We start from the raw sequence: 13125 nt of genomic DNA, 5'->3' as shown, positions 1-13125 counted from the left end.
AGACTCCAAACCAACCCTGTGTAGTCGAATCATGCATGTGTTACTGCACTGTCTATGAGCCCCTCATCTTGCTAGCAAGAGAGTGATACAGGACTGCAAGATTTGACTACACAGAGTTTGTAACAATGGAGACACATATCTCTGCACAGGAGCTGTATACAAAAAACGGTAAAAGCTTATTAATTAAAGCGGTTCGCTGTTTTACTTAATTTGTTGTTTTGTGATACATCCGATCATCTTTATTCTCCCAGTTATGATTATTTCTTCTTCTTCTTCTTCTCTACAGAGCCCACAGTGAAGCCGGAAATCAAGGGCTACGCCATAGAAGACCGCAACATCTTATACATCAACTGGCAGCTGCCCTCCTATAGCACTGTAGGGGGTGGTTACCTGGTCCGGATTTATTACCCCGCTAATCGCATCATCCGCCAGGAGAACATAACCTCCATAGACGTCATGTCCGCACGGATATACGGCCTCAGCTACAGGACGGAGTACACCTTTAGGGTCTTCATCTATCACTGCACCAGCCTGGGGCCCCCGTCTGACCCTTATGTCATTGTACTTAACAGCAAAGGTGAGAAAAGCCCCAGCCAATCTCCGTCTGCACAATTAAGAAAAGTTGTACATTTTTGTGCAAATTGTTCAACTCTTCAACATTTCCAACAATTTTTGCCCACAAACTGAGTTATTCGTTCAGGTTCTTTTACTACAACCTCTATGTCTCCAGGTCCATCACCGCCCAAGGACGTCCATGCCGACCCCCTCTCCAGGGAGAGCGTGAAGCTGATCTGGTCTCCCCCTGATGATCCCAATGGAGGGATCATCAAATACACGGTGGAGAGCCGAAGGCTGGGGGCACCTGGGGAGCAGCAATGGGCCGACACCAAGAGCTACAACCAGACCTGGTTCATCATCAGCGGCCTGAACAGCAGCACCTTGTACCAGTTCAGAGTCCGAGCAAACTCCAGGGTCCCTGGAGAATGGAGCCAGAGCGTGACCGCAGGGACGTACAGCGATGGTGAGCATGCTCTCTGGATTCTATTACTGATATTAATGATCATAATACTAACACTAACCATATAATAATAAGGTAATTATCATCATTACCATTACAGCAATACTACTGCAGTGTCCCAGAACCCTATTATCCACTGCTGCTGTATGTGTATAGATGTCAGGCATCAATTTCTAAGTCTTTATTCAGGCCTAAAGGGGTAATCTGAAGATGAAAGTTGCATTACTGCATTTGGCCTGTAGATGTCACTGTATGTTATCAATTAAGCGCAATCACAAGATGAAGTAGGAGTAATGGTTAAGTGTGTATGTGACTTACTGCACATTAGTTTTCCCTGCCACTTGCTTGAGAGTCAATCTGTCAGCGCACCTCCCCTGCTTCTGGGCCCTTCCAAATGTCTCCCCAGAGTGCCACACATATTGGATAGTGCCTCCCTTCCAGGCAATAAGTATTCTAAAGGGAAATGCTGACAGACCAATTCTCAAGCTAAAACCACACCTTGTGAACAGCAGCTGTGTATTCTACTGAACTGTGCCTTTGAGAAACTATTTAAGTAAACTTCTGTGTTCTGCAACTATCCCTGACAGTCTATGTCAGTCTCTGCCCCTTTCTCCTTCCTCCTTGCTGTGTTAGTACCTCTTTTTTCTCCCGTTCATTGTCTGCCTCTCCTGTTCTGTCAGTCTCTATCCCTTTTCTCCTACCTGTTTCTACTTAGCTTTGCGCCAGTGTCCACCCCTTTTCTTCTACCTGCTGTCTGTCTCTTCTATATACATTCAGTTATATATACACAAAAAGTTTGAGATAGGGGAAACGGAGTGATCTAAAACCTGGGCTGCAGTATTACACTACACCACTAGATGTCGCCCTATCAATAAAACAACCCACTACACGGATTTTACACGAAAGAAAATATGGGCTTAGTTCATTAAAAATCAAAATAATTTTTATTATGCATTAAGAAGGTACCAATACACACAACCTACTGTATATTCTATATGAAGTAAATTTAAAACAATGATCACAAAAGTAAAATACAATACAATAAAAATGGTGTCAGCTAGTATAACTTATCCATAATACTATGGCTATAAGACATGATCCACTGTTATAGCCTCCAATTCAGTAATACAAGGGGATACACATAACAATATTGCCTGAGATTCTTATAAAAGCAGGAAATCTCACTGGGCCCTAGGGCTGGGCGATATTGGCCTAAATCAATATCGCGGTTTATCGCATATGTAGCTGCGGTAACGATAATTGGACGATAACTATGACACGCCCCCTTTGTAAGCCACACCCCTTTTACAGGCCACACCCACTCGGCCGTGCCAAACTGGGGATAGTTTGTTTCAATAAAGTTAAAAAAAGTACAGTAACTCAATGAGCAGCAACCCAAGCTAGGTACACACTACAGGACATGTATATACAGGTATACAGCTATGTGCACACTACAGGACGTGTATATACAGGTATACAGCTATGTGCACACTACAGGACGTGTATATACAGGTATATAGCTATGTACTATAGGTACCCAGAGTATATATGATGGGTATATACAGTATGTATGATGGGTATATATATAGTATATACAGGTGACAGTACAGGGACGTACATTATAGGGGGCTGTAGATGGCACTGCACTGACATGCTGTAAAGATATCGATCTATCGTTCGTGACAGACGCACATCCAAGGCTGAAGTAGAGGGTGCTGAACACAGAAAGGCCTTTGGCAGGGGGTCCCAAAATACAAAGCAGCAAGAGTCCGCAGCACACCAGCATATAGTGAAGAGATAAGCATGCTTGAAAATGATTCTGGAGTGAATTGAAACGTCGTATCCTGCACCTTATTTGATGGAATGAACCACTCTTCACTACATGCTGGTGTGCTGCGGACTCTTGCTGCTTTATCTATATCTATCTATCTATCTCCTATCTATCTATCTATCTATCTATCTATCTATCTATCTATCTATCTTCTATCTATCTATCTATCTATCTATCTCCTATCTATCTATCTATCTATCTATCTATCTATCTATCTATCTATCTATCATCTATTTCCTATCTATCTATCTATCTATCTATCTATCTATCTATCTATCTATCTATCTATCTATCTATCATCTATCTCCTATCTATCTATGTATCTATCTATCTCCTATCTTCTATCTATCTATCTATCTCCTATATCTCCTATCTATCTATCTCCTATATCTCCTATCTATCTATCTCCTATCTCCTATCTATCTATCTATCTATCTATCTATCTATCTATCTCCTATCTATCTATCTATCTATCTATCTCCTATCTATCTATCTATCTATCTATCTATCTATCTATCTATCTATCTATCTATCTCCTATCTATCTATCTATCTATCTCCTATCTATCTATCTATCTATCTATCTATCTATCTCCTATCTATCTATCTATCTATCTATCTATCTATCTATCTATCTATCTATCTCCTATCTATCTATCTATCTATCTATCTATCTATCTATCTATCTATCTATCTATCTATCTCCTATCTATCTATCTATCTCCTATCTATCTATCTATCTATCTATCTATCTATCTATCTATCTATCTCCTATCTATCTATCTATCTATCTATCTATCTATCTATCTCCTATCTATCTATCTATCTATCTATCTCCTATCTATCTATCTTCTCTACGGGGAGGTGGGCAGGGGTGTACACAGGGGAGCGGGCAGAGGTGGATGGGTACACAGGGGGGCCGGCAGGGGTGGATGGGTACACAGTGGGGCAGCAGGGGTGGATGGGTACACAGGGGGGCCGGCAGGGGTGGATGGGTACACAGGGGGTCCGGCAAGGGTGGATGGGTACACAGGGGGGCCGGCAAGGGTGGATGGGTACACAGGGGAGCGGGCAGGGGTGTATGGGTACACAGGTGGGCGGGTAGGGGTGGATGGGTACACAGGTGGGCCCGCAGGGGTGGATGGGTACACAGGGGGGCGGGCAGGGGTGGATGGGTACACAGGGGGGCGGGCAGGGGTGGCTGGGTACACAGGGGGGCGGGCAGGGGTGGCTGGGTACACAGGGGGGCGGGCAGGGGTGGCTGGGTACACAGGGGGGCGGGCAGGGGTTGCTGGGTACACAGGGGGGCGGGCAGGGGTGGCTGGGTACACAGGGGGGCGGGCAGGGGTGGCTGGGTACACAGGGGGGCGGGCAGGGGTGGCTGGGTACACAGGGGGGCGGGCAGGGGTGGCTGGGCACACAGGGGGGCGGGCAGGGCTGGCTGGGCACACAGGGGGGCGGGCAGGGGTGGCTGGGCACACAGGGGGGCGGGCAGGGGTGGCTGGGCACACAGGGGGGCGGGCAGGGGTGGCTGGGCACACAGGGGGGCGGGCAGGGGTGGCTGGGCACACAGGGGGGCGGGCAGGGGTGGCTGGGCACACAGGGGGGCGGGCAGGGGTGGCTGGGCACACAGGGGGGCGGGCAGGGGTGGCTGGGCACACAGGGGGGCGGGCAGGGCTGGCTGGCCACACAGGGGGGCGGGCAGGGGTGGCAGGGCACACAGGGGGGCGGGCTGGGGTGGCTGGGCACACAGGGGGGCGGGCAGGGGTGGCTGGGCACACAGGGGGGCGGGCAGGGGTGGCTGGGCACACAGGGGGGCGGGCAGGGGTGGCTGGGCACACAGGGGGGCGGGCAGGGGTGGCTGGGCACACAGGGGGGCGGGCAGGGGTGGCTGGGCACACAGGGGGGCGGGCAGGGCTGGCTGGGCACACAGGGGGGCGGGCAGGGGTGGCTGGGCACACAGGGGGGCGGGCAGGGGTGGCTGGGCACACAGGGGGGCGGGCAGGGGTGGCTGGGCACACAGGGGGGCGGGCAGGGGTGGCTGGGCACACAGGGGGGCGGGCAGGGGTGGCTGGGCACACAGGGGGGCGGGCTGGGCACACAGGGGGGCGGGCAGGGGTGGCTGGGCACACAGGGGGGCGGGCAGGGGTGGATGGGCACACAGGGGGGCGGGCAGGGGTGGCTGGGCACACAGGGGGGCGGGCAGGGGTGGCTGGGCACACAGGGGGGCGGGCAGGGGTGGCTGGGCACACAGGGGGGCGGGCAGGGGTGGCTGGGCACACAGGGGGGCGGGCAGGGGTGGATGGGTACACAGGGGGGCGGGCAGGGGTGGCTGGGTACACAGGGGGGCGGGCAGGGGTGGCTGGGTACACAGGGGGGCGGACAGGGGTGGCTGGGTACACAGGGGGGCGGGCAGGGGTGGCTGGGTACACAGGGAGCTGCATGCATATGCTCCTCCACCTTGAGATCTGACCGGCGTCCCTGCATACACATGACATTAACGTGCAGCGCTCGCCGGGAGGAGGGGGGGGACCGGCACCAGTCCTGTCCGAGCGCCCTTCTCCTCCGGCCGGCGAGCGCTGCACATGTTAATGTCCTGTGTGTGCAGGGACGCCGGACAGGACAGGATCACTCAGGAACATTCTCCCCTGGACCCTGCTGCTCCTCCACTTCCCGCGCGCACACCGGCGTCCCTGCACACACAGGACATTAACGTGCAGCGCTCGCCGGCCGGAGGAGAAGGGCGCTCGGACAGGACTGGTGCCGCTCCCCCAACTCCCCCTCCCGGCGAGCGCTGCACGTTAATGTCCTGTGTGTGCAGGGACGCCGGACGGGACAGGGGGAGGGCGGGCGCTCACACTGGACGGGTGCCGGGGGCGGGCATTCTCACCTGGGCCCTGCTGCTCCTCCACCTCCCGCTCTGATTCCGGCGTCCCTGCACATAACGTGCAGCGCTCACGCCGGGCCGCGACTGCGTGCAGAAGCTCTTTTGGAAACACAAAAATACCGCAGATACCGTCCTGGCTCAGTTGAGGTCGGTTAACCGACGCCAGTGACGGTATCGGTATTTTTGCGGTATACCGCCCAGCCCTACTGGGCCCCCTATATCTTTGCTTATATAATGCCCAGGAGACTAGTTATTAACACAGCATCAGTCTTTATTGCACTTACCCATGTTTGCTGTACACCCAGGAACCGTCCCTATGTACGTTTCACTACTTACGCTTCATCAGGGGTAGTTCCCTGTTTCTTTTTCTTCCTCCTATTATTCCTCTGTTTTTTTCCTCCCTTCAGCCTGTCTCTCATCTGCTTTGTATCGGTCCTTTCACTTCTCTCCTCCCTGCTGCCTGTCTCTCCTCTGTTGTCCTGAGCAGTAAGATCCACTTATGTCCACAGAGACGCCCATCATGGCCACCAGTGAAGGTGTTCGTAGTCTTCAAGCCTCCACTTCAGGGCAACAGCTCATCCTGGCTATCATTGGCTCAGTGTCCGTTACATGTTTCACCATCATCATCGCTCTTCTCGCCCTTTTTTGCATTAAAAAGAATTTATTCCATCGCAGAAGAATGTTCACGTATCAGTCTGGATCGGTAAGTGACCCCCTCTAATGCAATATCAGATCATATAGTGTGTTATTACGATTCCTAACCAAACAAACATGTATAAGGGTTAGCTATAGGGGTGCAGAGGTGGCAGCTAGGCCCTGGGGCTTGTGGTGGCCAAAACTCCCCCATAGTCCATAGCAACCAATTACAGCTCATCTTTCAGCTCTGGTAAAATGAAAGAGCAGATGTGATTGGTTGCTGTGGGCAAGTTAAAACCGAGGTATATTTTACTCCCTTTGATAAATCTGGGCCAATATATAACAATTTTATAGATCTATAACTGATCAGGGACATTTGTGATGATACTGACCGATACATTTACTCCTAGGGAGAAGAAACCATCCTGCAGTTCAGTTCGGGGACTTTGACCCTCAGTCGACGGCCGAGACCCCAGACTGAGCCCTTCTCCTACCCCATCCTGGACTGGGCAGACATCAAGTTTGAAGATGTGATCGGAGAAGGAAACTTCGGTCAGGTCATAAAGGCCATGATCAAAAAAGATGGAGTGCGGATGAGCGCTGCCATCAAAATGCTGAAAGGTGAGGTTGTTTGTATTGTAAATCCCTGACCTTAGATCTGCAATGTGTGTGAACAGCGTGCAGGGTCAATAGGGTCACATGATGGACACGAGCGGGAGTTCTGGGGCAACAAGTAGAGATCATAAAAAGAATGGTGTTACAGTTTGTTACAAAGTTTCAGAAGTTTCCAATACACACTGATAAAGCTTCAACAGCCTGGGGCTGGATTGTTCCTTTAGGATACGTTCACACTTACCGGATCCGCAGCTGATTTTCTGCAGCGGATCCGCAGCAGATTTCATTTAAATAAATGAACACAGCATCAAATCTGCACCATGAAATCTGCTGCAGATCTGCTGCGGATCCTGTAGGTGTGAACGCACACTAAAGGTATCTTGAATTAAACTCTTTCAATTTCTTCTTCAGAATTTGCGTCGGAGAACGACCACCGCGATTTTGCCGGAGAGCTGGAGGTTCTGTGTAAACTGGGGCATCACCCGAATATCATCAATCTGCTGGGAGCCTGCGAGAACAGAGGTAGTGCTCACAGCAAGGTGGCAGCCATTATCCCTGGGCATTAATGGTGCGTTCACACCTACAGGATCTGCAGCTGATTTTCTGCAGCAGATTTCATTTAAATAACTGAACACAGCATCAAATCTGCTGCAGATCTGCTGCAGATCCTGTAGGTGTGAACGCACCACCAAGGTGTATTTATGATGAATCTGGCTGCCATGTTTTTTTCTTGAGCGTTTTCTGTGTCAATGGATAAAATGTCTAGGCTGGATACAAGTGTAACAGAACCTCAGCTGTATTAGGATGTCCATTCAGAATTCACCTAGCAATGATGTTGTGGTTCTTGTAGGATATCTCTATATCGCTATTGAATATGCCCCATATGGGAACCTTCTGGACTTCCTACGAAAAAGCAGAGTCCTGGAGACAGATCCGGCATTCGCCAAGGAGCATGGGACCGCGTCCACCCTGACCTCACAGCAGCTCCTGCAGTTTGCCTCAGATGTAGCAAAAGGCATGCAGTACCTCAGCGAGAAGCAGGTGAGATGATGAGGATGATGCTGGGAGACTATCTATAATGGCAGCACATAGGGGAAGTCACCACAGACATCTGCTGCAATATAATGTCCCATCGCTCACTGCCTCTTCTCCTCTGTCATCCTGCTTGTGTGAGGGCCTAAAGTTCTGGTATGAACCAGGAAGATCAGGATGAGCAGCACTATAGATAAGTATATCTGCACTTCATCTCTGTTGTCTTTTTAGTTTATTCACAGGGATCTCGCCGCTAGAAATGTCCTCGTAGGAGAAAATTTGGCAGCTAAGATTGCAGATTTTGGACTTTCAAGGGGAGAAGAGGTTTACGTGAAGAAGACGATGGTAAGTGATGTACACGGCTGAATGTAAAACAAAAAAAGGCATTAGATTACCGGTGGCTAAAGAAGCCATAGACTGTATCTATGTTTTCCATGACTTCCTAGGGCTGCATCCAACTTCTTCAGCCTCTTGTAATAAAATGCTGCATGCTCAGATTTGGACAGACCTGAGCATGCTTGAGTTCTACTAATTTCTAAACTTGTACTGATCCTGTATTATACTCCAGATCTACACTCACTATTCTGCTGGTGGGGTCACTGTGTACATACATTACATTATTTATCCTGTACTGATCCTGAGTTACATCCTGTATTATACTCCAGAGCTGCACTCACTATTCTGTTGGTGGGGTCACTGTGTACATACATTACATTACGTATCCTGTACTGATCCTGAGTTACATCCTTTATTATACTCCAGAGCTGCACTCACTATTCTGCTGGTGGAGTCACTGTGTACATACATTATATTACTTATCCTGAATTACATACTGGATCCAGGATAGAGAAAAATTAGAAAATTGAACAAATAATTTTGTTTGCTCCTTGTCTTACTGACAGTTTCTATCACTCAGGGTCGTCTCCCCGTGCGCTGGATGGCCATCGAGTCCCTAAATTACAGTGTCTATACTACAAAGAGTGATGTGTAAGTGCCACATACTGTTGGATACCCTGATGGGAGCGGGGCTGGGGTAGGTTAGGGACATGAATATGCTTCCCCAAATTTATGCCAGCAGATCTATAATATAATTAAACCTTTCTTGCCTTTCCTCAACAGCTGGTCCTTTGGGGTCCTCCTCTGGGAGATTGTCAGTTTAGGTAAGTGAAGAATCTTTCGGCTTTTTTTCATAGAGGATGCACAATATTTTTTTAAAAAAACTTTTTTTTTTTTTGCAAAAATCTTGAAAGATTGCAGCCTTCACGTTGACCACTAGAGTGCACAATTGACTAAAAGTTCCTGTTTTTAGCTGTTCACTTGCCAGCTTTGCTCTACATGCTGGGACAGCAGAAGCGGAGTCATCTCAGTATTAGAGGATTTGGTCAGGAGAGTCATCTTATTGTCATCATAGGGCAGGGGAGTTACCGACAGGTCTATTGTACTACTAGAGGCTAGAGATGGCAAGAGTATAACATTGAATACAGCTCAACTTTCACACCTTGCTCTCTGGGGGAAAGCTGCTTAAGGTGGGCATACACCTTTAGGCTATGTTCACACTACGTATATGTTCGGCCGCATGTTTTCGCGGCCGGACATATACGTGTTAAACTCCGGCCGGGGATTTACGTAAGTTGCGGCCGGCTACGTACGGTCCGTGAACTTAAGCCCGGAGTCTACTTACGCTTCCCGAGCGCCCTACGTAGCGATCTGACAGCGGTCTTTTACTTGGAAATCTTCGGCTAGCCCCGGACACCCCACAGAACCTTTTGGATCGGCAAAGAAAAGTGCAAAAATGAAGAAATCACCACTATGTACGGGACCGCATGTTACGCTACGGGCGTAAGTTACGGTATTTTCGTCCTCAAACAATGGTCTGGTTAATTTTTTACGGCGCTGTGCACGATCCGGGTGTAAGTTCGTACGTAGTGTGAACTGTGCAGCCGTAGATCGTATACTTTCCATTGTACGCAAACTACGTAAATCTCCGGCTGCTTATTCACGGAACGCGATACGTCCGGAAACTTACGTAGTGTGAACATAGCCTAAATAACCATTCGACAGTTATCTCTCCTTTCCTCCCCAACCAAAGTATAAAGCAGCGATGGGGAACCTCTGGCCCCGCAGCTGTTGCAAAACTACAATCATGCCTGGACAGCCAAAGCTGATGGGAATTGTAGTTTAGCAATAGCTGGTTCCCCATCCCTGGTATAAAGTGTATGTGGACCTTTAATCAGCTCCTGTAAAATAAAATTACTACAACATAAGGAATAAACACACTTTTCTCTTCTGTAGACTGAAAACTGAAGAGTGACGGAAAAAAAAATTTCCACAAAAAATTGCCAAAAAGTTACTATATCTTCTTATATTACTTAAATTACTTATAATAACTTGCAAACGATTGTAATCAAGGTCTGGAGACTTAAAGGGGATGTCCATCTGAGAGAGGCCTGTTCCAGATAGCAGGTCCTCTGTGGTCAGATGACAATTAGGGGGTCTAGATTCTTTGATTGGCTCCTCACTGCCCCCTCATGTCTGTTTCCAGGTGGGACACCATATTGCGGAATGACCTGTGCGGAGCTCTATGAAAAATTACCCCAGGGATACCGGATGGAGAAACCCCGAAACTGTGATGATGAAGTGTAAGTGGTGTTGTGTGTGGCGGTCAGTACACAGAACAGCTCCTCCTTTTGGCATGATCTGATTTAGGGTCCTGTTTGATGTTTTTGTTTCAGATATGAGCTGATGCGGCAGTGCTGGCGGGATCGTCCCTATGAGCGGCCTCCATTCACACAGATATCCCTGCAACTCATCCGCATGCTGGAGGCCAGGAAGGTAGGACCTCTGGGCTATAAGGGGTGAGGGGCAATGACATCAAACCCCCCTATAGAAACCATAGTGGTGGGGGCAATGACATCAACCCCCCCTCCTATAGAAATCATAGTGGTGTGTCCCATATGGAGATGGAAAACAATGGTAAGGGGACTCATAGTGGGTTATGGGGCAGATAGCTGCCATTTCCTTCCATTTACTCCAGATCTACAGATATTTTTGCAACAAATTGCAATCAAAGTTAGAAAAAGCATAGCTAGTTTCATGTAAAAACAGCGCCACCCCTCACCTTAAGTCATGTGTGGTATTACAATCAGTTTCCTTAAGTAGAAATTAGCTGCAAAGCCCACAACCAACCTGAAGAAAGGAGTGGTGATGTTTCTGAAAGAAAGTGGCCCTGTTTCTGTTTTCACAGTGTTTCTTATTACTCCAACACACAGCAGAATGTAACAATTTCACGTATTTGCGTCTTGCAGGCCTACGTCAACATGGCGTTGTTTGAGAATTTTACATATGCCGGAATTGATGCGACTGCCGAAGAGGCGTAAGAAGAGGACGGACGAGAGTTTTATGGACTCTACACATTGTTTGTTGGAGATAAGGACTCAGTATATAAGGACTTGTGTTCTCAGTGCCCCCACCCCAGAGACATGGACTGCAGGGAGCAGCAAAGCCCTCGGCCGGATCCCAGGCTTCTGTTGTGTCAATCAACGTTGGTCGTGTCCACAAACCACAGGAGTGGGTAACATGGAGATGTCAATGAGTGCGGCTGGAGGAAAGCGATAAGAGAGTCCCCTCCCCCAATACAGCTCCTCACAGCCATGACTTGTATGTAATGTGCCCCCCGGGCCCCCTGTACAGTACGCGGACTGTCGTCTGCTCCTATAGTGTAACAATAAACCTCAGTATTGTTTGTAGCTTTTTTTCCCCCTTTATTGTATCTCATCATCCACATAGAACAAAAGGATCAATGACAAGTTATCATCTGTACATAAAGAGGGCCCCCGTGGTCTGATGGATGGGACTGTGACTACTAGGGCCCAACAAATACAGGGATGTGCCTTAAAAGTGAGTGTGCTTCTATATCTGTTATGGAGCGTGAGCAAACAATTCTGTCCCAGGAATGGGGTCAAACCCTGCGTACATGGTATCAATGGGGGTCCCACTACTTATCTGACTTCTGTGCTATATCCAGAGCAAGGTATGGGGCAAGGATCCTATTATCCAATCTCATAAAGTGACGGGATGAAGGGATGGTCGTGCTGGTGTCCTCTTCTGAGTTTATTTATTTACCTGAATCCATTCATGTGAATTAGGACCTTGTTCCAGTTGTTGCACAGCTGGGTGGTCCAGGATCCATGTGAAGGGGGAAAACAATGAAGGGCTACCACACTACACAGCTCCTCATCCTAGTGCCGATCAGTGGGGAGTTCAACCAATGTGCCATCACACTATGAGATGTGTATAAACTTTTAAAGGGGTTTCTACTAGGGATGAGCGAACCGGCCGAGGTTCGGTTTCGTATGAACCTGAACTCTCGGCTTCTGATTCCCGCTGTCTGCCCGCTCCGTGGACAGGCTGGATACAACCTTGAGGACCGCCTGGAAAACTGGGATACAGCCATAGCCATAGGCTGTATCCCAGTTTTCCAGGCGGTCCACAGGCTGTATCCACCCTCTCCACGGAGCCGGCAGACAGAGGGAATCAGAAGCCGAGAGTTCAGGTTCATACAAAACCGAACCTCGGCCGGTTCGCTCATCCCTAGTTTCTACCTTTATTTAACAGTTTCCCAGTAACTGTCAGATAACAGAGAGTCCTGCATTCCCCCTCCCCATTCCCACTATCAGCTGGAGGCAACTCATCCCACTGTAGTGAAATCAATGAGGCTTCTATATAATGTACAGGTGACCGTGATGTCCTGCTGTGTATTGTGGCTCCAGTTATTAGAGGTTTGGCCCTGGTTCTAAAGAGCTCACCACTCTTCCCTACTTCCTTACACCCTATTACATGGAGGGGGCTGTCCAAAGGGAGCAGCCCCTTTAGAGAAATAGGTTTATTGCATTCTAAGGAGCAAATGTATATTATACTGTGCAGCAAAGTTTAAGCGACAAGGCGGGGAGGAAGCGTGGCCTCCCACGCCTGATTTATGAAGGTTGGAAACAGGCATAAACCAGGCACAAATCTGCACCTGCTTCAGAGTACTCTAAGTTCACAGTACACTAAGCACAAACACAAAACACACACCCTGTCACCTGTTGTTGTACCTAATCATTGCCCT

At 49.0% G+C, this 13125-nt stretch overlaps 1 protein-coding gene across 1 annotated transcript in view; it reads left to right on the top strand.

Annotated features, from left to right (window-relative positions):
* TIE1 (tyrosine kinase with immunoglobulin like and EGF like domains 1) overlaps positions 1-11764 on the top strand; it is a 29639-nt gene extending 17875 nt beyond the window's left edge. The window contains exons 12-23 of the mRNA XM_069981298.1: positions 287-577; positions 731-1021; positions 6245-6438; positions 6782-6992; positions 7398-7508; positions 7837-8027; positions 8250-8363; positions 8935-9005; positions 9138-9178; positions 10561-10657; positions 10751-10850; positions 11324-11764. Of these exons, the coding sequence (XP_069837399.1) occupies positions 287-577; positions 731-1021; positions 6245-6438; positions 6782-6992; positions 7398-7508; positions 7837-8027; positions 8250-8363; positions 8935-9005; positions 9138-9178; positions 10561-10657; positions 10751-10850; positions 11324-11395 (1784 nt within the window). The 3' untranslated portion in view covers positions 11396-11764. The remainder of the gene's footprint in view (positions 1-286; positions 578-730; positions 1022-6244; positions 6439-6781; positions 6993-7397; positions 7509-7836; positions 8028-8249; positions 8364-8934; positions 9006-9137; positions 9179-10560; positions 10658-10750; positions 10851-11323) is intronic.
* Positions 11765-13125: the final 1361 nt, after the last annotated feature.

Source organism: Dendropsophus ebraccatus, chromosome 8 (assembly GCF_027789765.1).
Source record: "Dendropsophus ebraccatus isolate aDenEbr1 chromosome 8, aDenEbr1.pat, whole genome shotgun sequence".
Taxonomy (NCBI): domain Eukaryota; kingdom Metazoa; phylum Chordata; class Amphibia; order Anura; family Hylidae; genus Dendropsophus; species Dendropsophus ebraccatus.
This window is presented reverse-complemented; position numbering and strand designations above follow the sequence as displayed.